We start from the raw sequence: 25,039 nt of genomic DNA on the forward strand, positions 1-25,039 counted from the left end.
ACAACCACTGGGCCAGGGTTGTGTTCAAGAGGCCCTTTTTTCTCAACATGGAGACATGGTGCTTTGCCAAAGGGGTTCCCCCGCTGGCAAAGTGCCACCCCCCCTGTTGAGGGTATGTGGCCTGATTTGGTTCAGGGGGGGCACTTGCTCGCCCCCCTTTCCTGGGCTCCCAGGCTGCATACTCCAGATAAGGGTCTGGAATGGATTTTGGTAGGAACCCCGCACTTTTTTTTTTTATGGCATGGGGTTCCCCTTAAAATCCAAACCAGACTTAAGGACCTGGTAAGTCTGGTTTAGATTATTTTTTTTTAGATATGGGGTCCCCTTCAAAATCTATACCAAACCCTATGGGCCTGGTATGAACTGGGGGATTTCCATGCTATTTATTTTTAAACGGCAGCTCTTTTGTTCACATTCTGCTGACAGCAGGTTTGACTCACCGTTGTTAGAACGTTAGTGGGTAACGGCTCATTAACAACCAATGGGTCATCCCTGCTGCTGATAGAAGGGATGAGTCGAGGGTTGTTAGGATGCCAACTGGCGTCAACTCCTAACTACTAGCTCAAATCGCATACACAAAAACACATCAAAAAATGCCTGTTGATGCGATTTTGATGCCTTTTCATTAAAGTCTATGGACCACAAAATCCCACCAAAGAATTACAGGTCGCTTCCCCAAAGTTGCATCTCAGTTACACTGCATATGAACGGGCACCATTAGAAGCAATGTTATTTTCATTGTCATATAATTCAGTGTGACTCAGGTCTTTGCATCAGCCCGACCCCCCCCCCCCCCCCCCCCCCACTGCTTCAAAGCACCTTGGCCCCATGTTGATGGGAACAAGGGCCTCTTCCCAACAAACGCTGGGTGGTGGTTGTGGGGGTCTGTGTGTGGGGGGCTTATCGAAATCTGAAATCACATCAGTGTGAACCAGCCCGAAATCTGCTAGTATATCAAACACTACCCCCCCCCCCCCCCGCCTGATTGAGTTCGCCAATCGTTAGCATAAATGTGACTGTGTATGGCCAGCTTTGAATATTTGAGTGTGATTTGTATAGTATTTTTTTTGTTGAAATGTTTTTTTTAATGACAGATTGCCGTTCATAAAAATGTAGTAATGGAAGAAATTCATGATTTTATTGTGATTTTGTCATCGTTTTCTCAAGCTGGCTGCTGATTTTTGGTATTAATAGTGTTTGGACATGTGGTATTTTTTTTAGTGGGTGTAATAAAGGTGATATTAATAGCGTGGTGTAGTAGTAAAGTGGTGGGTGTAGTTGGATATTAAAATGAACAGTAAAAGCTGAAGGGGATTGGAGACAGACACATGTTTTCATCAATCATCGTGTCAGTTTCTCAGTTTCCGTGCTCCGTCCTTAGCTCTCAAAGCTGCCTGCCACCTGTCCCCAGCTCTCCATAGATCTGCTTGTTACAGTCACTCTGACTTCATGGAGGGAGGGCCTGGCACTTGGAATGAAAATTTAGCATTGCCAAACAGGCAGAGAGACAAGAGTGTGTATGTGGGTGTGTGAGACTGTTTGTTCCAGTGTGAATCTACACCAAACTTTAACACAACGAGATACGGAGAGTGGTTTGGTTGGGTGTGGTTGGGCCTAGATTGGTGGTGGTGCACACAATGCACATGGACATCACTTATGAAAGTGTCAGGGTGATAGTTTGTGGTTAGGACACGCTTATTTACTAACGAAGAAAGAAACTGGGCACATTACAACTTGCTTGGACATGTTTGTTTATGGACTTGATAACGAGGTAAGTAGCTTGGAATTTTGTAATTATATATATATATATATATATATATATATATAATCTGTCTTATCAATCTTTACTCTTTGTATTTAAAAGTTATGTTTTACAGTTGCATCTAGATCCCCTGTGTTCTAGAACATAATGAATATATATAGAAATCACTGTTCATTTATATGTTCACTCTGATGCTGCCAAGTTGCTCTGGTGCCTTGTGTTTAATATTTTAAGTGTCAGACAGTTGGGAGTTCTCATTGGTGTTAAGCCAGCCATGCATGGATCAAAATTCATCTGGTTCAGACGATTTTCGATCCATGTATGGGCACCCTGGTTATACACAAGATGATCTTTTAATTGACTTGTGTACCAGCCTGTCAAGTTTTTTTTCCCGAAAGATTAGTGCCATCGGCTATAACCGGCAACACCAATCGTCACAATAGCGCTGCGGGAGGGATTCCCCCATCAACACTGAAGCCTGGTACATGTGATGAGATTATCAGAGAAATGATCGTCCTTTTTTTTTTTTTGCATGCTAGTCTCATATCAATAAAGAGTTTACTAAAGTTATGAAAAATTCTTATACGACAATAAAAATTCGGAAGTGATGTCATGTGCTGTATTGTATTTTCGGACAAAAACTGTGCCAATTAAACGAAAATCGTACAATCTGCAATCGTACGAGAAAATTTTTTGTGTTTGTCCCTTCAGATAATTTTAGACGAATGCTATGTACTAACAATCAGATTATCGTATGATCTCTTAGAAAGCAGTATTTTTTTTTTTTGTACGATTTTCTGATCATGTGTGTAGGCCTTAAAGTGGTTGTATAGCCAAATTGGGGACTTTTACCTACAGGAAAGCCTATAATAAGACTTACCTTTAGGTAAAAAAAAAATATCTCCTAAAGCGTACTGCAGCGGCACATGCGCACAGGGGATTCCAGGCTGGAAGCCTGGCAGACGCCGGACCCTGCAGGAGAGAATTCTCCCGCGCGCGTAACGATATCGTGGCTCCGGCCACTCACAGCGCCAGAGCCGTGATACCCGGAAGAAATGCAGAGGGAACATGTCAGCTCCCTCGGCGTGGATCGGGACAGATGTCAGGGCCTTGTTCTAAGGTAAGTATTTCATAATGAGCTAGTATGCCTTTTGCTTCGCAGGTGAGGAAAAAAAATAATAAATTCAGCGGGTATACAACCGCTTTAAAGTGGTTGTAAACTCTTTTTGGTGACTTCTACCTATAGGCAAGCCTAGAATAAGGCTTACCTATAGGTAGTGGAAATATTACCTAAACGTGCGCCATTTAGGAGATATTTCACTTGTAGTGCGCCAATGTCATCATCAGCACATGCACTGTGAAGAAATGGACCTCTGTGCCGTTTCTTCCCCCATTGTGTGCCGTGGCTGATGGCTCCCGCACGCATGCGCGTGAGTGACGTCATGCGGCTCTGGCCAGTCACAGAGCCGAAGTCCGCAGCCCCGGAGGGAAGAGGGGCCAAGATTGACGCGGCCTGCTCTGGGGGAAAAGCGGGCTTAGTTTGCAGGTAAGTGTCATATAATTGGCTAGTATGCAATGCATACTAGCCCATTATGCTTTTCATTTGCAGGCCTTGCAGCAAGCAAAAGAGGCAGTAAAACCCATTGGTGTTTACTTCCTCTTTAAAGTGGTTGTAAACCCTGATTAAAAAAATAAAAAAAACCTGCAAGACAAAGGCTTAATGAGCTAGTGTGCATCGCATACTTGCTCAGTATGAAATACTTACTTTAGAACGATGCTGTTGCAGCGGCCCTGGCACACTGCTGTGACTGGCGACACGCCGCGGGCTTCGGTGCTGTGATTGGCCAGAGCCGCGTGTGTGCAGGGGCTGCCGGCAACGGCACAGCAGCTGAAGAAATGGCATGAGCGAGCGATACATTGACTATCTCCTGACCTATGCAAGTTTAGGAGAAATTCACGGTACCTACAGGTAAGCCTTATTATATGCTTAACTGTAGGTAAAAGTGGTTGTACAGGGTGTACAACCACTTTAGCTGTGTTGATGGGAGAATTAAGCAATGTTATTTCCTTCCATGTTAGAAGAAAAGAAAATTGCATAATCTATAGCCTGCCTTATATGCCTGAGCACTGTGGATTATTCACTCACTTTGAATGTACCATTGCATTATATAACATATACACATGCACAGACATTGCGTGACTAATTGTCGCTTTGTAGGTTCATTTAGATTCCATATCTGACATCATCTTTTAAAAAAAATGTAATTGTAACTTTTGAAATTTTGGACTTGGTCTTGGATTTAACCTAGGTGCATGCTAATGCTGTGCCGGAAACCCTGCGATCCAATGTGCATTTCCCGCAATGTATTTAAACCGCACTGCCCTTGTGATCCGCTGTGGGTGTCAGTGCAATCTTAACCGTACCCCAAATGAAGGTTGCAAACGCAGTGCATTGCCGGTACCGGATTGCATGGTACAAGCCTAGCATGCAGTCCACTTCCAAAATTGCTGCATGCACCACTTTGGTGCAATGCGATGTGGTGCAAATTGAGCCCATTCAACATAAATAGGCTCAAATCACACCGCTCTGAGTCACATGTGAATTCAACAGGAATGCAGTGCGGTTCCTGAGCGATTTACATGCAGTTCATAGTGTAAACCAAGGCTTAGAGTGAGTTATAATTCTGCTGTTGATGCATTATGCTTCACTTTATTTATGCTCTGTCTCTCCAGGGGTCTGCAGAGTCCTATACCAGTCGCCCATCAGACTCAGATGTGTCCCTTGAAGAAGATAGAGAAGCCCTGCGAAAGGAAGCAGAGCGGCATGCCCTTGCACAGCTGGAGAAAGCTAAGGTAAACTAGGATTTCCTTGTGGTATAATAGCGTGTCTCTGCTGTAAAATGTTACTTTGTGGCTCTCTGTATTCTAAGAGCTTTAGGAATATGACAGTAAGGCCCCTTTTAGATGGAGCAGATCCATCCAAGCGGATCCGCCTGCTCAGTAGGGGATCTGTCCATTGATCCCCACTGAGCAGGCGGATGACAGGTCCGTGTCCGCTCTGCTATGCAGAGCAGACACAGACGCAGCCCACTCTCCTCTATGGGACGTTTGGACTCGGTTTCTACCCAATTGCCATCCAATCTGCCAATGACAAACCTCTCCATACATCTGTTTTTAGCAGATTTTATCAGATCGGATGCTTGGCTGGTGTCAGCGGACACATGTCTGCTAACATCCGCCACCCCATAGAGAACAATGGGTGGTCTGATCGGGTCCGCCTGAAAAACAGGCAGTCGGACTTGATCGGTCCACTGATGTGAAAGGGGCCTCCAACTTTGGCTTTTGCCTGTAACTGTGATGTTGCATCACCTGGCCACAGTGGGGTCTCGGTTTATAGGTTTGCCCTCTAATGCTGTTTATACACCTAACAAAGCAAGCATTCAGGTGGGTTGTGCCATAATGTGCTGGTATGCACCGTGTATTAGCACATAATGGTATACGTGTCAAATGAAGCCCTCCAGCTCTGAGCTGTCACCGTTCCTGTTGGTCCCGGATGTTTCCATCTTCACCTGGTCTTCCTTCTGGTCTCATTGGCCACTTGAATGGCCGAGCTGTGATGACGTCATTCCCATGCATGAAAGTGGGAGTGACATCACCATGGCACAGATCAAGTTCTGTAAATGTATGCTTCTCAATGTACATAAAAGCTCACCAGTAGGGGGAAACATTTATGACCGAAGAGACTTTATAGGGTCTCTTCTTTCAATAAAAACCCTACCTGTCAGCAACTTTTAAAAATTGAGTTTAATAAAACTCTAAGTGGCCATTTAAAATATTAGTTAACAAATGCTACAGTTCAGGGGCAGCCCGTCCATTGTTAAGGGCGCACTGTGCCGCCCCCTCTTTCCACGCCACCCCCCTATATGGTAATGGATAAATTCATGCTTTGTGTAAATCTATCCATGGCTGCCACAGCCACACCCTGTTCATGTGTGCAGCCCCTTTTTGGATGTCAGGCGCTTGAATTACAGCAGTAGGGGTGTTTTTTTGAAGCACCTGATTAGGGCGAGAGGTTCTAAAAGGCTTTAAAATAGGGTGTACTTGGAGCGCAGAGCATTGCGCTTGAAGCCCACCCAGATCTCAGAAGGGAAGAGACACAGGAGGCGCTGCCAGATGCCCGCCGCAGCCTGTCCCCCTGCCCGATGTGCCTGCTGACCCCCGCCACCGATGGGGTAAGTGCCAGTGGACCGACAGAGAGCAGGGGAAGGGTGGTTTTTGATGCCCCCCCAAACAAAAAACACTAGCTGCCACTGCTACAGTTCCTTTGTAAGGTTAAAACTTGAATTAAAACTTAGAAGGTGTCAAACTCTTGAAAGCTTTTCACCTGTTGTTTGTGATAACAGAACATTTAAAGTGATTGTAAAGGTTTTGCACAGAGCAGCCCTGATCCTACTCTTCTGAGGTCCCCTGTCTGTGCTCTGGCTCCTCATCTTCTCCGTGTGCTTCCTATGGTGGCACAGGGGTGGGCTTGATCCCAAGCCATGCTATGTGTGTCTATTAACACACACAGTGTGTCTCGGCCCTGCCCTCTGCTCTCTCGTCATTAGATTTGATTGACAGCAGCAGGAGCCAATGGCTTCCGCTGCCCTTAATGAGTCCAGTGAGGAGGAAGAAAGTGGAGAGAGACGCTGCTCTTGGGCACAGCATCAGATTGAGATTGGGCTCAGGTAAGTATAAATTGGGGCTGGGGGGAGGGGGGGGTTGCACAAGTTTTTTTACCTTAATGCAGAGAATACATTAAAGTTTATACTAAACACATAGTGATTATTAAAAGGCAGCAGCTACAAAAAGTGTAACTGCTGACTTTTAATAAACACATACTCATCTGTCCCAGGATCCAGCAATGTGGTCACCCGCACCCTTGGTTCTCTCCCTCTCCTCTCCCCAGCACCGGCATTACAACTGTGGGCACCCGGCCTTGACAGCTTGCAGCTTCACAGCCGGGTGTGCGCTGCACATGCACGAGTTGTGCTGCACCTCCTGAATGGTTGGGCAATCTTCTTGGACCTGTGACGTGGAAGATTGCAGAGAGGGAAGGGGAGAGGAGAACTTCCACTTGGATCACCTAGGTAGTCCTCATGGAAGTGGGAGCGGGTACCTGTCAAAACTAGGTACCGTTCCCCCCCCCAAAGAATTTACATGCCAAATGTGGCATAGGTGGGGAGAGGAGTACTTTAAGTGGAACTTGCCCTTTTGGATGGAGCACCGCTTTAATTTACAGTACATTGTCCCTTCTATTTCTGTATGTGGATGATGGCACTGTAATTATTTTAGCTAAAACAAAACATCTAAGTTTTTTTTTTTTTTACTAAAGCTGGAGAGTGCAAAATCTGGTGCAACTTTGAATAGAAACCAATCTCCTTCCAGGTTTTATTGCCAAAGCTAGTGTTACTAAACCCACAATGGTAAAATCAGTCTGTATATGCAGCATAGCATGATTGTTATACTCACTCTGGAACTTAAGGGGTTAACCCTCTGCATTGTTTAAAAAGTCTGTTTTATCCTGTATGCACAGATCCTCCCCTCCTGCACTGTCTATATGGGGAAGGACAGCTAACACAGGCAGGGTAGCCGACCTGCACATGCTCAGTTTTGTCTTTTATGCTTGAGAGAACAATTTCTTGTTCTCAGAAATAGCCAGGTCACATGATATTGGCATCACACATGTGGGTGTGTATACAGGCTGTAGTGAAAATCTCCTTCTTCCTGTACTCTCACCACTGGAGAAACTGTGCAGTTTATCATGTAACAGTGATATACAGATCATCATGAAAGGTATATATTTGCAATATTTTCATGTAAAAAGAAGAATTATAGGCTGCGGGCACTGTAAGGGGACAGATGAACTATTTTCATATTACCGGGTTTAGTAACACTTTAATTGAACAAGCTGAGGTTAGAAGCTGATTGGCTACCATTCACACCTGCACCAGATTCTGAGTGCTGCAGTTTTAGTAAGGCTCGGTTCACACAGGGGGCGACACGAGGCGACACGACTTGCCGTGCCGCGACCTGACAAGTCTCCCCCGTTCTGTACTACAGAACCGTTCTAAGAGGAGCGACTCGAGTCGCTCCGACTTAGAAAAAAGGTTCCTGTACTACTTTTGGGCGACCTCGGGCGACTTGCATTGACTTCTATACAGAAGTAATTTGCAAGTCGCCGCTGAGGTCGCGGCAGGTCGCGGCGCGGCAAGTCGTGTCGCCTCGTGTCGCCCCCTGTGTGAACCGAGCCTAAATCAACTCCTAAGTACCTTTTTTCCTTCCTGATATACAGCTGTCACATGACCCAGATCTTTCCCAACCTGTCTGCAGGAAACATAAGCAGGAGGAGCTTCTAGTCCTCTGCTGCTGGTCACAAAAAAAACAACCTTTGGAATACAAAGTAAAAAGAAAATTATTATTATCAATAAACTGTTTCAAATTGTCAGACAAAATTATATTTTAAATCAAATTTGTATTATTTTTTGGTAATAACATGGTATGGTTGCCAGTCACAGGCTGTGTCACGGCCCTCCAGTCTGTGTCTTAGAATAAGAGGGAGGTGAAGCCTCTATTAAAGTGGTTGTAAACCCTTACAAACCACTTTGACCTACAGGTAAGCCTAGATTAAAGCTTACCTGTAAGTCCAAGAAATATCTCCTAAACCTACACGGTTTAGGAGATATTTGCCAAAAGACAGGCACCGCTGTCTACGGCGCATGCACTGTGCGCGCCGCAGTTAACGGTGATATGCCGTGAGTGGCAAAAGACAGCGGCGGAGCAGCGAGACCCACCAAGAAGATGGAGGCTCCGTACACAAGGGGACAGTGGGGACAGCACTGGCTCCTGTGTCAGGTAAGTGACACATAATGGACTACTATGTGATGCATAGTAGTCCATTATGCTTTACCTTTGCAGGGAATCAAAGAGGAAGTAAACCCATCAGCTACATGTAATATCCCACCCCCATTGTGTTTAGTTGGTTAGTGGACATGGAGGAGGAGGGAAGGAGTGGGCTGTCAATTACCACTGTGTATACGCCCACATGTGTTACTCTGTCACTCAAAACTGAGCATGTGCAGAGTTGCCACCACAGCTGCAAAATCGCTAGATGAACAGAAGGTGGAGATAGAGAGCAGCAGGATCAGACAGGTTTTTCCACAATACAGAAAACAAATCTGCACCTTTTCCGGTCATAGATGTCTGACTACTGCTGATATAGATTAAAGAGCTTCTGTGGTCTACCTTCGACCAAGATGCTATCCTTTTGGTCGTGGTAGACCACAGAAGGTGCTCTTTAATACTATTTTGAATACTATCTATATAGTACATGAGATGGAACTGCAACCCAAGTCAGCAGTGGCTGCTCCTCCTCCCATGACCGGCAACCTGCACCCAACTCATAGGCACCAGTTTACAATGTTCGGCACAGACACCCCTCCATCTCATAACCGAAAAGAAGAATCTGTGCACCCCTGACCATTAGGTAGTAGTAGATGTACTGGCAGTTTTATCCTTCTTGGAGTTCTCCTTCCAATAAAGACATGTAACGTATGCTTCTCCACAGACCAAGCCTGTTGCTTTTGCTGTCCGGACGAATGTGGGATACATCCCAGCTGCTGGAGATGACGCTCCTGTACAGGGAATGTCCATCAACTTTGATCCCAAAGACTTTCTTCACATCAAGGAGGTAATATATGGGCTTAGAAGAGGAGCAAGCTGATGATATTATAATCTGATTATAACAGATGTGTACTTGTGCTATACACGTAAATACAGTATCTCACAAAAGTGAGTACACCCCTCACATTTTTGTAAATATTTTATTATATCTTTTCATGTTAAAACATGAAAAGATACTTTTGTTGCCAGTGGTTTAGACATTAATGGCTGTGTGTTGAGTTATTTTGAGAGGACAGCAAATTTACACTGTTATACAAGCTGTACACTCACTACTTTACATTGTAGCAAAGTGTCATTTCTTCAGTGTTGTCACATGAAAAGGTATAATAAAATATTTACATAAATGTGAGATGTGTACTCACTTTTGTGAGATACTGTATATCTATAGCCTTAAGGAATGGTTACAACCTTTGTTTTTTTATTGCCTGTATCTCATTGGGGAGATTTGCCCTCACTTTGTGGGAAAGGGCAGAAGGTAAGAGTGAATCCCTACAAACTGTGGGCATATCACCACATTGACAGTTGTCACCATAGTGCCAAGTCCCCATTGGTATATAGTTACCCTTTCCTCCTGTTCTGGTGAGATTAATCCCTAAAAATGTGGTGGTGCTATTAATCCTTTATCCTTACAATAAATATATCCCATAAGCATAAATGTATAAATAGTTTGTCCATATACATCAAAATGGATTCAAAATAGTATTCAGTTTAGCAAATAAACTCACATTCACTCCACTTTTCCGCTGTTTGTGAAAGACCAAAACCATTTGTGCTTTCACCTTTTGCTTATGACCTCCATGTATAATGTAAGGTCATAAAAAACATGTATCTCCTTAAATTGAATGCTCTGTCGCCAGCAAACTTCCTTAATCCTCTGTTCATCCAGAACATGATGTCAGAAGAAGACAAAAGCTACATAGCGCTTACCAAATAACAACTGCTTTAGAAATGAACACTGCCGGTATTCCGACTAGCTATTCAGATACCACACTTCCTGATTCCATGCAATGCATGCTGATGTTATTCAAAAGCCCTGCTCCGATGCTTTTCGTCACCAGGACACATTACTTCCCCAGGGAAAATTCGGAGGAGTGGTATGTGACTAGATGGTTGGAATGCCAACGGTTATATGATGTTATCCAAAAGCCCTGCTCTGATGCTTTTCGTCACCAGGACACATTACTTCCCCAGGGAAAATTCGGAGGAGTGGTATGTGACTAGATGGTTGGAATGCCAACGGTTATATGATGTTATCCAAAAGCCCTGCTCCAATGCGTTTCGTCACCAGGACACGTTACTTCCTCAGGGAAAATTCGGAGGAGTGATATTTGAATAGGCGGTTGGAATTCCAACAGTTATATGATGGTGCGCTTATGCATCACATGGAACTTTGTATAGCCGGCTGGAATTCCAACAGTGTTAGTTTCTAGCTGTTATATAGTGGTGCTTTTGTGCATTGCCCGGAGCCCAGAAGTGCGGGACCTGAATATCCAGTCGGCATACCGGTAGTGTTAATTTTTAGCTGCTATATGGTGGTGTGCTTATGCATTGCGCTGAACCCAGAAGTGTGGTTTCTGAATAGCTGACTGGAGAACTGGTAGTGTTGCTTTCTAGCTGCTATATGGCGGTGCACACTTTTAAATGTGGGTCTACTTCAAGGAGTGATTTTAAATAAAGCTGTAGTTATTTGGTTACATACTGTGTAGCTTTTGTCTTTCTCTGACATCATATCCTGGAGGAACGGAGGATCAAGGAAGTTTGCTGTAGATAGAGGATTTAAGGAGACCAGACACCTATTTACAGTGGTGGCGGAGAAAAGGTGTTGGAGCATAGAGGATGTCATTTAAGGGGGACACACGCTTTTTATGACCTTACATTATACATAAGGGTCATAAACACAAGGTGGGAGCACAACTGGTGTCTTTCACATAGGGTGGAAAAGTCGAGTGAGAGCGCGTTTATACCCACAATTCACACACGAGATTTTTGATGTATATGGACAATTTATTTCTATAATATTTACGTTTATGGGATATACTTATTGTAGTGATAAGGGATTTATAGTGCTACGCTATTTTTTGGTTTAATTGTATTTATAAGCGCGTGTGAGAATTGTTACATAGTGTTGGCAGCTGACATAGATTGGTTTAAATTGATTTTGTTTTTTTGGGAGGAGTAGCACAGCAAAATGATTTTTGCCAATATATTACTGTTCTGGTGAAAACTCTACAGTTTTGTATTTTGTATCTTTTTACATCATCATAGAGAGGGTTAATCTCCCCAGCAGGGACACAGAGAGAAATAAAAACCTTTTCTGATAAGTCAGCATAGAATTTTTTTTTTTTTTTTTTTTTTATATTTGCCTTCACTGTTCCAAGAACAACAATCATACTGGGTATTTCCATTACATCCGAGAACAAACCTATAGATAAAAATAGGTAAACATAAAAGTAAGCTACAAGAAAACTATTACCTCTGCCAGTGAAACACTCACAAATGTGGTCATTGGAAAGCATGCATCTACACGACCATAACAAGGGACTCATAAATCCAGCAAACCTATATACAGATAGAGATACATTCATTTATGAACTATAGCTCCAATGGAGTTGCATATGTGGTTTGGCTTATGAAATAAATAAGCAAAACAATTCACCAAATGCATGGAAAAGACATAACAATAGAAACCGATAAACCCCATTGCACAACATGTACATGAAAAATATCTGGGTAATTCAATTGTTAAGAAATTCTGTAAATCCTAAACAAATTTCTCTTAAAGGTGGAGGTTAGGTGAAATTTTATCCTACAGTGAGGGAAAAAAGTATTTGATCCCCTGCTGATTTTGTACGTTTGCCCACTGCAAAGAAATGATCAGTCTATAATTTTAATGGTAAGTTTATTTTAACAGTGAGGGATAGCATAACAACAAAAATATCAAGAAAAACGCATTTCAAAAAAGGTATAAATTGATTTGCATTGTAATGAGTGAAATAAGTATTTGACCCCTTCGTAAAACATGACTTAGTACTTGGTGGTAGAACCCTTGTTGGCGATCAGAGTTCAGACGTTTCCTGTAGTTGGCCACCAGGTTTGCACACATCTCAGGAGGGATTTTGTCCCACTTCTCTTTGCAGATCCTCTCCAAGTCATTAGGGTTTCGAGGCTGATGATTGGTAACTCGAACTTTCAGCTCCCTCCACATATTTTCTATGGGATTAAGATCTGGAGATTGGCTAAACCACTCCAGGATCTTAATGTGCTTCTTCTTGAGCCACTACCTTGTTGCCTTGGCCATGTGTTTTGGATCATTGTCATGCTGGAATACCCATCCATGACCCATTTTCAATGTCCTGGCTGAAGGAATAAGGTTCTCACCCAAGATTTGACAGTACATGGCCCTGTCCATCGTCCCTTTGATGCAGTGAAGTTGTCCTATCCCCTTAGCAGAAAAACACCCCCAAAGCAAAATGTTTCCACCTCCATGTTTGATGGTGGGGATGGTGTTCATGGGCTCATAGACAGCATTCCTCCTCCTCGAAACACAGTGAGTTTAGTTGATGCCAAAGAGCTTGATTTTGGTCTCATCTGACCACAACACTTTCACCCAGATCTCCTCTGAATCATTCAGATGTTCATTAGCAAACTTCAGACTGGACTTTAAATGTGCTTTTTTAAGCAGGGGGACCTTGCCGGCGCTGCAGGATTTCAGTCCCTCATGGTGTATTGTGTTACCAATTGTTTTCTTGGTGACTGTGGTCCCAGCTGCCTTGAGACCATTGACAAGATTCTCCCATGTAGTTCCAGGCTGATTCCTCACCGTTCTCATGATCATTGAAACTCCACGAGGTGAGAGCTTGCATGGAGCCACAGTCCGAGGGAGATTGACAGTTATTTTGTGTTTCTTCCATTTGTGAATAATCCCACCAACTGTTGTCACCCTCTCACCAAGGTGCTTGAAGATGGTCTTGTAGCCCATTCCAGGCTTGTGTAGGTCTGCAATCTTGTCCCTGACATCCTTGGACAGCTCTTTGGTCTTGGCCATGGTGGAGAGATTGGAATCTGATTGATTGCTTCTGTGGACAGGAGTCTTTTATACAGGTAACAAGCTGAGATTAGTAGCACTCCCTTTAAGAGAGTGCTCCTAATCTCAGCTCATTACCTGTATAGAAGACACCTGGGAGCAATAAATCTTACTGATTGATAGGGGATCAAAAACTTGCTTTATTTTCATTCATTAAAATGAACATCAATTTATAACTTTTTTGAAATGCATTTTTCTGGATTTTTTGTTATTCTGTCTCTCACTGTTAACCAGTTCCCGACTGGCGCACGCTGATGTACGTCAGCAGAATTGCACGGCTGGACAAATGGGAGTACCTGTACATCCCTTTAAATTGACGCAGTTCCATCGCGTGCACGCTGGCCGGGACCTCCGTGAGGCGGGTCCCGCAGACTTGATCGCCGCGGGCATACCCGCGATCGTCTCATGGGGGAGACGATCTCTGATCGGGAGCAGAGATCATTTACATGTCACAAGTAGCCACGCCCCCCCCAGTTAGAAACAAGCCCCAGGACACACTTAACCCTTACCCTGCCCCCTAGTGGTTAACCCCCTTCACTGCAAGTATCATTGTCTGCCATAATGTCACAGTCATGATAAATATCACTGGTCACTGATTTACCAAAAATATGTAGAAGAATACATATCGGCCAAAACTGAGGAAAAAAATGTTTTTTTAAAATATATTTTTGGGGGATATATTATGTCGCTCTTTTTTTGTTATAGTGTAAAAAATAAAAACCGCAGGGGTGATCAAATGCCACCAAAAGAAAGCTCTATTTGTGAGAAAAAAAAGGATGCAAATTTTGTTTGCGAGCCACATTGCACTTCCGCGCAATTGTCAGTTAAAGCAACGCAGTGCCGAATCACAAAAAGTGCTCTGCTCAGGAAGGGGGTAAACTCTTCCGGGGCTGAAGCAGTTAAAATAAACCTACCATTAAAATTCTAGACTGATCATTTCTTTGTCAGTGGGCAAATGTACAAAATCAACAGGGGATCAAATACTTTTTTCCCCTCACTGTATGTTCAATGAGCCATAAAAGAGTTAATGAGGAATTCCTGGGAAATGTTCCTACTGTTTTTAAGAGTAAGAGGAGACTTTATTGTGGGGTACAACAATATATGTAGTGGGATTGATATATCATCTGATAATTGACCCTGTGCAAGACAGTTAAGAGAGCAAGACGAATCAATGTCATTATATGTGCCAAAGAGAATCAATATAGTGATGTACTGTTATGTTATAAATTAGAGATAAAAAGGGAAATAGAGAGTAGAGACGTAGAATAAAGTACAAAGAGAGTTAGTGCCGGTTCACACTGAGGCAGCACGACTTGCATCGCGACTGCCTCAGGCGACCTGGACACAACAGCAGCGGCGACTTGCAATACAACTTCTCTATAGAAATCAATGCAAGTCTCCTCAAGTTGCCCCCAAAGTTGTACAGGAACCTTTTTCTAAGTCGGAGCGACTTGAGTTTCTCCGATTACAACGGTTCCATTGTACAGAACTGGACGTGACTTGTCAGGCAGCTAAGTGTCTAAAATCCAGTAATACACTGCCTTACCCTGCTCTGCACATGCTCAGTTGCCCTCTATTATTCTGCACTGTGCCTAAAATCAGAGCCACTAGAGGCCAATCTCCTGACATCCTAAAGAGGACTGCTGCTCTGGGGCTCTGGACTTCAGCAAAATGGCAACATCCGATAGGCACTTATTTGTAATGTTTTATATAGCTGTACCTGCAAAAAGAGACAGCCTAAAGCAGGGTTGCCAACCGCCAGTAAATTTACTGACAGTTTGTAAAAATCAGTGATTTTTTTTTTTACAACTGCTAGTAACTATCAGGGGCCAATAATTTCATGCTGTGTTGACTTTTTAAGTGTAAATCAAGCAAATTACTTTGTTGTAGGTATTGTCAATGTTTCCATATCATGTTTATACTGTTCAAATATTCACTGTGTTCATTTTCAATAGGATTTCTCAGGATGCCAGTAAAAAATGTGCATAGTCAGTCAATTTTCCATGTTTTGTCAGTAAAAAATGCTGCGGGAGGTTGGCAACCCAGGCCTAAAGTGATCTAGCACAGCTTCATTTCCTGACTAAAGTTCCATTTTATGAGATAGATGATAGATACAGGGCTTTTTTTCAGCGGGAACGCAGTTCCAGCACCCCCAGCACTAGGGGTCTATTGTTGCGAGAGAGGTCTACTGTTTCTGGTGGGGGATCTACTGTTGCGGGGGGTCTTATATTTCTGGGTGTTGGTTGTTTCTGGGAGAGATCTACTGTTGAGGGAGGGGTATATTGTTGTTGGCTGCCCTAAAGTCTATTGATGCTGGCTGTGAGAGAGCTGTTGTTGATGCCAAGAGCCTATTGTAGCTTGGGGGGAATTTTGTTGCGGTGGTCCATTGTTGATGGGGGGAATCTATTGTTACTGGGGGGGGGGGCTCTATTGTTACTGGCTGCAGGGGGTCTATTTTAGTGCTTTTCTTGTTATCATTACCAAATTCCATAGCAATTCCATACAAATTACATAATGATACTTGGTTCTGTATTCTCTAAAAAATCCAGTACTGGGAAATGGGTAGGGGGGAAACCAAGGAATGGTGCTCGTAGGTGGGTAGGGGGCGGAGAAAAGCGGTGACTTAGAAAGGGGGAGTTCCTGCACCTATTCTCTAAGAAAAAAAGCCCTGGATAGATAGATAGATCTTAAAATATTCCTCTCTTCAACCTTGCAGTTCCTTCCCAGAAGTGAGAAGTGATCAAATCTAAACTGTCACTTAGAGCATATTTTAGATTCATGAGTAATGCAGTGAGCTTCTAAAGTTCTTCTGTTTTATATTTGAAATCGGGGCCGGTGTTCTGCCAAAAACTGTCCCTCCATCGGATAGGCACAGCACTTGCGCAGTACGGAGGACAAAGAGACTCCGAAAGTCTCTGAAGATGAACAGCGGCTGTGCGCTGAGTCCAGGTTCAAGCCCCACCATCCAAATGGACATACAGTAGCACTTATGCCGCGTACACACGAGCGGACTGTATGGCGTACTTAGTTCGTCATACAATCCGACGGACAGTCCGTCGTACTTTCGACTGAACGGACTTGACCACACACGGATGCACAAACAGTCCGTCGAAAGCTTGCGCGATGACATGTACAGCACGTACGACGGGACTAGAAATAGGAAGTCCAAGACACAGCAAAGCACCCTTCCGCCGTGTAAATCCTTTCTGGGCATGTGCCATTCTTAGTCCGTCGAACTAGCCTACTGACGAGCGGATTGTCCGCTGAAACCAAAGTACGACGGACAGAATTTAGAAAAATCCGAAATTCTTAGTACGCCGGACTGCACGCTGAAAAAGTCAGCTGAAGCCCACACACGAGCGGATTGTCCGCTGAAATGTGTTTAGACGGACTAACCGACGGGGGACAGTATTCGACACAACACCGGTTCACACCAGAATCGAACAAGACTGGGGCCCACGTTCCTGTGGGAATTCTGCAGTGCGATTTGGCAGTCCATTCATTTGATAGCAACAGACTGCACAAAATCGAGTGCATTCACTTCTTTTGAAAAACATGCCACACCAAACTGCATTACCATGTGATCTGGTGTCTGCAAACAAAGTGCGTTTGCAATCTGCGTTTGGGTTGTCATTAACAATGTTGCCAAATGCACCTGCAGAAGATAGCAAAGTCTGTGTATTTGGAACACGTTCTGGTATGAACCAGCCCTAAAGTTTAAAGTGGTTGTAAAGTCAGAAGGTTTTTTCATCTTAATGCAATCTACGCATTAAGATAAAAAACCTTTTGTGTATAGCAGCTTCCCCCTAAGGCTTCATGTACACGGGATGTTTTTACAACCTTTCCTGAACGATTTAACTTGACAGATAGTAACCCACGTTTAAAACATCCGTTTTGCTGCATTAAGGCTGGGTTCACACCGGAGCGATGCGGGAACGCCGCGAATCCGCGGCGTTTCCCCGCATCGCATGCCTCCCGCCGGCAGTTCACACTGCCCTATGCGGACTGCTGGGAGTGTCAGTGAAATGTTAATGACACCCCCAGATCAGTCCGCATATCGCAGTGCGATCTGCAAACTCGGACAGGAATCGGATCGCATGGTGTGAAAAAAAGGGTCCCATGCGAGTTTGCGGCGGGTGCGATGCGAATTCAGCCATACTATCTGTATGGCTGAACTCGCATTGCACAGAGATCGGATGTGATTTGCACTGCAGTGCGGTGCGAATCACATCCGGTTCTCGCTTCCGCAGCAGTGTGAACCCAGCCTTAGCCACGTTTTGCCGCATTTACATGCCACGTTTAGCCACGTTTTGCTGCATTTGTGTTTAGAAGCGTTTCTAAAAAAAAACGCCTATAAACAAAATGCGGGGTTAACGCGTTTGCCGTCTGAAACGTGTAAATCTTCGGCGTCTGAACCCATTTTTTGCTTTAGAAAAAACACTGTTAAACGCAGCTGCCTAAAAACGGCAATAAACGAGACACAAGGTCACATAGGATAACATTGAATGAGTTCAGGGGCATTTGATAAAAGCGTCCAACTGCCTCTGAACGTACGTTTAGCAGCGTCCCGTCCCTAATGCCAGCCATACACAGCAAAAAAAAAATGCGCATGTGCAAGAAAAGAAAATTTATGGAGAGAAAAGAAGACTCCCGGCTATGAAAATTCTTTTCTGTAGCAACATGAGGTGGCACCATCGGATCACAAAAAAACGATCTTTCTGATTTTGTAAAGAAAATTTGTTCAAAATTAGATCATGTACACTGCTGCTGGTAAACGGACGCTCAGAGGCAGTTGGCTGCTTTTTTCAGCTGCCCCTGAACTCATCCAATGTTATCTTATGTGTACATATACACAGGTTTGTTTATTGTTGTTTTTAGGCAGTTGCGTTTATAAGGTTTTCTTTGAAGGCAAAAAAATGTGTTCAGACGCTGAAGTTTCCGACAATGGCAAACATGGCTAAACGCAGTAACTCATGTTTAACTGCGTTTCATTTACAGGCATTTTTTTTCAAACGCTTCTAAACGTGGCTAAACGAGGCATGTAAATGCAGCAAGACGTTTTAAACGTGGGTTACTATCTGTAAAGTTAAATCGTTTAGGAGAGATTGTAAAAACGTCCCGTGTACAATAAGCGGAATACTTACCTGAGCCCATCTCTATCCAGCGATGCGCACAACTGCCTTGGCCATCTGGGACTCTCCCTCCTGATTAACTCCTGCCGCTGTCAATCAAAGTTAGTTAGCCAATAATGAGAGCGGGGGCGGGGCCGAACGGAAGCTCCATGTCTGAATGGACACAGAGCTGCAAGTAGCTTGGGTGCTCCCATAGCAAACTGCTTGCTGTGGGGGCACTGAACAGGAGGGAGGGGCCAGGAGCACCGAAGAGGGACCCGAGAAGAGGAGGATTCAGGCTGCTCTGTGCAAAGCCAACTGTACAGAGGAGGCAAGTATAACATGTTTGTTAATTTTAGAGAAAAAAAATTGAGACTTTACAATCAGTTTAACCTCTTCACGATTTGCCTCACACAGATATACTGCAGCAGAAGGGCACATACAGGCATATTAACGTACCTGTTCGTGGCCCTTTAAGAGGCAGCTTGCGCGCGCCAGGAGCTCCGTGACCGTGGATACCCGCAATCATTTCACAGTGAGGAAGAATGGGGAGATGCTAATGTAAACAAACATCTCCCCATTCTGCCTAATGACACTGATCACAGCTCTCTGTAATTGGGAGCAGTGATCAGTGTAGTGTCACACACAGCCCCTCACCCCATAGTTAGAATCACTCCCTAGGACACACTTGACACCTACAGTGCCACCTAGTGGTTGACCCCTTCAATGCCAGTGACATTTACACAGTAATCAATGCATTTTTAATTGCACTGATCGCTGTATAAATGCCAGTGGTCCCAAAATTGCACCAAAATTGTCCGATGTGTCCGCCATAATGTAGAAGTCACGATAAAAATCGCTGATCTCCGCCATTACTAGTAAAAAAAAAAAGATCAATAAAAATGCCATAAAACTATGCCCTATTTTGTAGATGCTATAACTTTTGCAGAAACCAATCAATAAACGCTTATTGCATTTTTTTTACCAAAAATATGTAGAAGAATAAGTATCGGCCTAAACTGAGGAAAAAAAAAATTTTTTTATATATTTTTGGGGCATATTTAATACAGCAAAAAGTAAAAAATGTTTTTTTTTTCAAAATTGTTGCTCTTTTTTTGTTTATAGTGCAAAAAATAAAAACTGCAGAGATGATCAAATACCACCAAAAGGAAAGCTCTATTTGTGGGGGAAAAAGACGTCAATTTTGTTTGGGAGCCACGTCGCACGACCGCACAATTGTCAGTTAAAGCGACGCAGTGCCGAATTGTAAAACGTGCTCTGGTCTTTGGCCAGCCAAATGGTCCGGGGTTTGTGATTATGTTTTACACAATCCTTTTCATTCAGGAACGCAATTGCATTATTTGCCAGCGGGCATGTCAAGACTCATTTGTATTTACATAATTAAATCCCGACAGAGCTTCTTACCCTTCTGTAACCTATCCAAATCTAACACAACAAAAATGTTGTCTATAGATATACTTTTTTTGTGTTATAGATGTCATAGTAGCAATGAATCATCTTTGGAATGTGCAGCATTCTGTTGTTACCAGACGGTTAGATAAATAATGATCTATGAATAACTGTTATTATATTTATATTTAAAGTGTTACTAAATGCAATCGTTTTAGTAAATATAAACTGCTAAATACCCTTTTCTCATCAGCAGTTAGAGCAGTCCTGTGACTTCTATCAGTGTCTGGCCAAGCACTGTTTAAAGCTTGTGGGAGAAGTTTTCATTCTCCTCTGACTCTCTGTCTGGATAGTGCTGACTAGTGCCCCCAAATATATTAAGTTATACTTCTCTTATATGGAAATAATTCACTAATTTACAAAACTATGGGGGAGTTTCCAATGTTGACTTAGTTTTAAGGCTAGCTTCACACCTAAGATGGCCGTGAATCGCACAGGAATGCTGTGCGTCCCTGTTCACTTCAGGGACAAATCAGGGCCGAACCTTTGCCTAAATTCAGCCCTGAAACTGAGCCAAAGATGCACAGTGTTTCTGTGCAAGCCGCTCCGCAGCCCCCCTGGAGATATGTGAGAGCCAGTCACAGTCTTCTGTCATGCGAATTGGATGTGGGCAAACGCTCATCCAATTCACATAGGTGCCAACCCAGTCTTAAGGTGCAGGCATGGAGGTTCTCATCCTGATCATAGGGTCTAGGAATGTGGTGGTAGATGTGGACCCAAGGATCCTGACTTGGGGTGTCTGGAAAAGCTCAGAGTGTCCACCGATAAAGAAACGAGAGGAGGGCGGGAGAGCCCTTATAGTGTAGTAGATTATTTCAGGAGCAAGAATAAATGCTTCCACAATACCAGCAAAAAAGGTTAAAATGAACTTAGAACTGTTGAGACTGCGGTCATGCAGCAAGGGGGGAAACAAAGGCCTTCCTTGTGCGTTAGTGGAGAAAACTTGTCTTCACGCAGGGTACCTGATTGTGGTCGCTCTCTATGCCTTGGGCATTCCCATCCTAAAGGTGGGTGAATGAATTGCGAAGAGGAGTCCGAGCAAAAAAGCCAGCTGGTAGTTCAATTGGTAGAGGCGCCCAATGTGGTTATTCTAAAGCCTAGTACACACTATCCATTTTTCTTCGTTCAACACATCGGTTTGAACGAAAATAAAAAATGACAGCTCCAGTCAGAGCTTCTGTACTAACTATCTGGTGTTACTACAGCGATCTACCCCGCTGAGCTATTGTGATATGGCAAAAGCAAAAATCTAACTAAAGATAGTTTTCTATTTAAGATGCATTATTAATTTAGTTTATTCAAAATGAAATTGAGCTTAGTTATGTAGCATGAGGCTGTATATTCTGCAATATTAAAATTTTGAGGTAAACTCATTCAATGAATTCAAGCTCTGCAATCTTAGATAACATGCATTGATACATTCATAAAATTTCACAGTAACCATGAGATAAACCAAAGTTCAGGAATATTCCTTTATCCCATTGTTTTGCAAATCTATGTACATTACAAACTGTATGATTGAATCGGTTCTGATATCGTTGTTTTACTAACCTGACAGCTTATTATTCTAAATAGGAAACCTTCATTTTGTTTGCAAATATTAAAGATTCTAACTACCAGCAAGAATGAGTCCTTTCATTTAAAGAGCACCTGTCATTTCAGATCCATCATGGAAGCGCCTGTTAGCGGGCGCCCACTCACCTGCTGCCGCCACGTCCCTCACCTTGTTGTGTCCCTGCCGCATCACTAGTTGTGCCATTAAAGTGAATGGGGCTGTCGGTGAGTCAACAGCGGGTCAGAGGAGGAGCCGCTGCGGGACAGAGATGACAGTTGCTCTTTAAAAGTTATGATTTAAATCAAATCGACCCTGCATAGGAGTGATATATAAATAATATAATGTAGTAGTAAAGAAGTCTCTAAAATATCAAACCTATCAGAGATGGCATACAATTATATAAAAATACAGTGCTTCAAAAAAAGAAGTGAGCTGCCGTCAAGATAGGAGGAGGCCTGTGGATGTGGTGTATCTGGATTTTGCAAAGGCATTCGAAACAGTTCCCCATAAATGCTTAATTTGCAAGCTGAGGTCTGTAGGCATGGACCATAGGTTTATTCTTGGATAGAAAACTGGTTACAGGGGGGTGTCCAAAGGGTGGTGATAAATAACGTACTCAGACTAGTCTGGAGTGGTAAGTGAGGTACCCCAACGCTCTGTCTTGGGACCAATTCTGTTTAATTTATTCGTACATGATATAGAGGATGGTAGGGAGAAAGATCTGGTGGTCCTGGTAGAACACATACTGAGCAATAGCATGCAATGTCAAGCTGCAACAAGCAAAGCCGGCAGACTTTTAGCATGCATAAAAAAGGGAACTTTCTCCAGGGATAAGACTATAATCCTGCCACTTTATAAAACTCTGCTTTGGCCACATCTGGAGTATTCCATCCAATACGGATGTGGAACTCTCAATTGGTGGTATAAGCGAGGAGTATTGATCTTTTAAAAGGACTCTTGGGTGTGCATCTTAGTGAACACAACATACAGGGATATGGGAAATGACTATAGACACTGACACAGGTTGAACTGGATGGACTATTGTCTTATTTCAACTTTACCTACTATGTAACTATGAAGAATTACCCAATTTCAAATAGTTATATTTGAAGTGCGTGGTCGATCTGGACTCTTGCCGTTACATAAACACCCCCAGTCTTTAAATTGTTTATACCAACGATGAATGTTTTTTTCCACTGGTTGATTGATCCTGAAACACTGTCGAAATGCACGCTGCACCGTTATTACGGACTCTACACAAAACTCCTTCTGTTGCATAGATGCCATTTTGTTAACGACTGAGGGTAGCGTCTATTTGGCCATTAGTAGTGATATCTAGCAGCTGTCATTTGAAATTCTAGGCCACACCCCTTCAAGTAGTACAGGTTTCATTCATTGGAAGCGTGTGGTTGCACAGATAAAAGGTTTTAAAATCGGGTCATTCTTTTTGAAACACACTGTAATATAATAAATGTAGTAAGGAGATCTCTTACATATCAAACATATCAGAAATGGCATACAATAAAAATAATATAATAAACATAGTAGTAAGGAGGTCTCTTACATAATAAACATATCAGAGATGGCATAAAATAAAAATAGTATAATAAACATAGTAGTAAGGAGGTCACCTAAATATCAAACATATCAGAGATGGCAAAAAATAAAAATAATATAATAAACATATCAAACATATCAGAGATGGCATAAAATAAAAATAATATAATAAACATATCAAACATATCAGAGATGGCATAAAATAAAAATAATATAATAAACATAGTAGTAAAGAGGTCCCTTACATATCAAACATATCAGAGATGGCATACAATAAAAATATTATAATAAACATAGTAGTAAGAAGGTCTCCTGAATATCAAACATATCAGAAATGGCATAAAATTGTGTTAAAATAACTCTGTGGTCAACATTACAACATTAAACATTACATTATTTATATAGCACTCCTATGCTATCTGTGATATGTTTGATATATTAGAAACAAACTGATCTCTACATTTATTGTATTATTTGCACACTTCTCCCTCGTATATTTGATTGCTTTATGTTTTACGTTTTTCTGACTGTGCATTTGAGTTATGGTACATACCTATTGTACCCTATGACAACTTTTTACACACAGACACACATTTTATCCCCTTGAACTTATGAAGTGGCAGTTTAAAGCCACAAAACACATTTAATTTGGTGAAATAAACTGATTGGATGTTTTACTAAAGCAGACGAATCAAGTCTATCCTTTGAATAACCATGTCAGGCGCCTCTGCCAATTGAACTACCAATGGGCTTTTTTTGCGCTGACTCCCCTTAACAACTCATCCTGATCATGGCTTAACTACTTTGTGAATCACTGACCTGTAGCAAACATGCACCATTCAGATTTTTTTGCTGACTAATTGAGTGAAGCTAGGATGCCAGCCCCACAGATTCTACCTTTATAGTAAACCTTTTGAAAGTAAACATCCTGTCTGAGGCACTAGGGCTCAGTTCACACTGGAGCGGCTTCAACGTCATGCAACTTTTAAGTCGCACCACACAGCACGACTTCATTACGGCTTGTATATGACTTCTTTCATAGAAGTCAATGCAAGTCATTCCAAAGTCGCCCCAAAGTAGTGCGGGAACCTTTTTTCTAAGTGGAGTGACTTGAGTCGATCCAATTAGAGTGGTTCCATTGCACTTAATGGAGTGTAACTTGTCAGGCAACCAAGTCGCTAACAGGTCCCACCAGTGTGAACCGAGACTAATGCCGCGTACACACAATTGGACTTTTCCACGGACTAGGTACGACGGTCTTCCTGACGGACCTTAGGCGGAGGTCCGACGGACTTTCTGAACGAACGGACTTGGCCACACACGACCGGACTAAGTCCGTTCGAAAGTTCGTTCATTTTGACTAAACAAGGAAGTTCAATAGCCAGTAGCCAATAGCTTCCCTTGCGTTGTATTTGGTCCGTCGGACCAGCACACAGACGAATGGTTTTCCCGATTTTTAGTCTGTCAGACTTGAGTCCGTCGAATAGATTTGAAACATGTTCTATTCCTAGGTCCGCCTGATTTTTTTTTTTCTTATAAAAACTGGTCGGACTAGCCCACACACGATCGGATTGGCCAAGTCCGTTCGTTCAGAAAGTCTGTCGGACCTCCGCCGGAAAGTCCGGTCATGTGTACGCAGCATTAGAGATGTCAACCACTATCTTTACTAGTAAGAAAATCCTCTTCAATGACACAATAACTAACTTACGCTGGCCATAGATGGATCAAAATTCTTCCTATTCAGCAGAGGCCGGACAAATTTCAATCCATGGCCTTTC

At 42.9% G+C, this 25,039-nt stretch overlaps 1 protein-coding gene across 7 annotated transcripts in view; it reads left to right on the forward strand.

Annotated features, from left to right (window-relative positions):
• The window catches only part of CACNB1 (calcium voltage-gated channel auxiliary subunit beta 1), a 142,395-nt gene that overhangs the window by 47,960 nt on the left and 69,396 nt on the right, over positions 1-25,039 (forward strand). For 6 of the 7 annotated variants that reach the window (XM_077459702.1, XM_077459700.1, XM_077459707.1 and 3 more), the window contains 2 exons: positions 4,496-4,615; positions 9,369-9,491. In XM_077459702.1, the coding sequence (XP_077315828.1) occupies positions 4,496-4,615; positions 9,369-9,491 (243 nt within the window). Of the gene's footprint in view, positions 1-1,449; positions 1,772-4,495; positions 4,616-9,368; positions 9,492-25,039 lie in introns of those variants that run through there. The other variant, XM_077459703.1, reaches the window with a different exon arrangement.

The sequence above is a fragment of the Lithobates pipiens genome, unplaced genomic scaffold (genome assembly GCF_037356315.1).
Source record: "Lithobates pipiens isolate NorthernLeopardFrog02 unplaced genomic scaffold, aLitPip1_a1.2 Scaffold_28, whole genome shotgun sequence".
Taxonomy (NCBI): domain Eukaryota; kingdom Metazoa; phylum Chordata; class Amphibia; order Anura; family Ranidae; genus Lithobates; species Lithobates pipiens.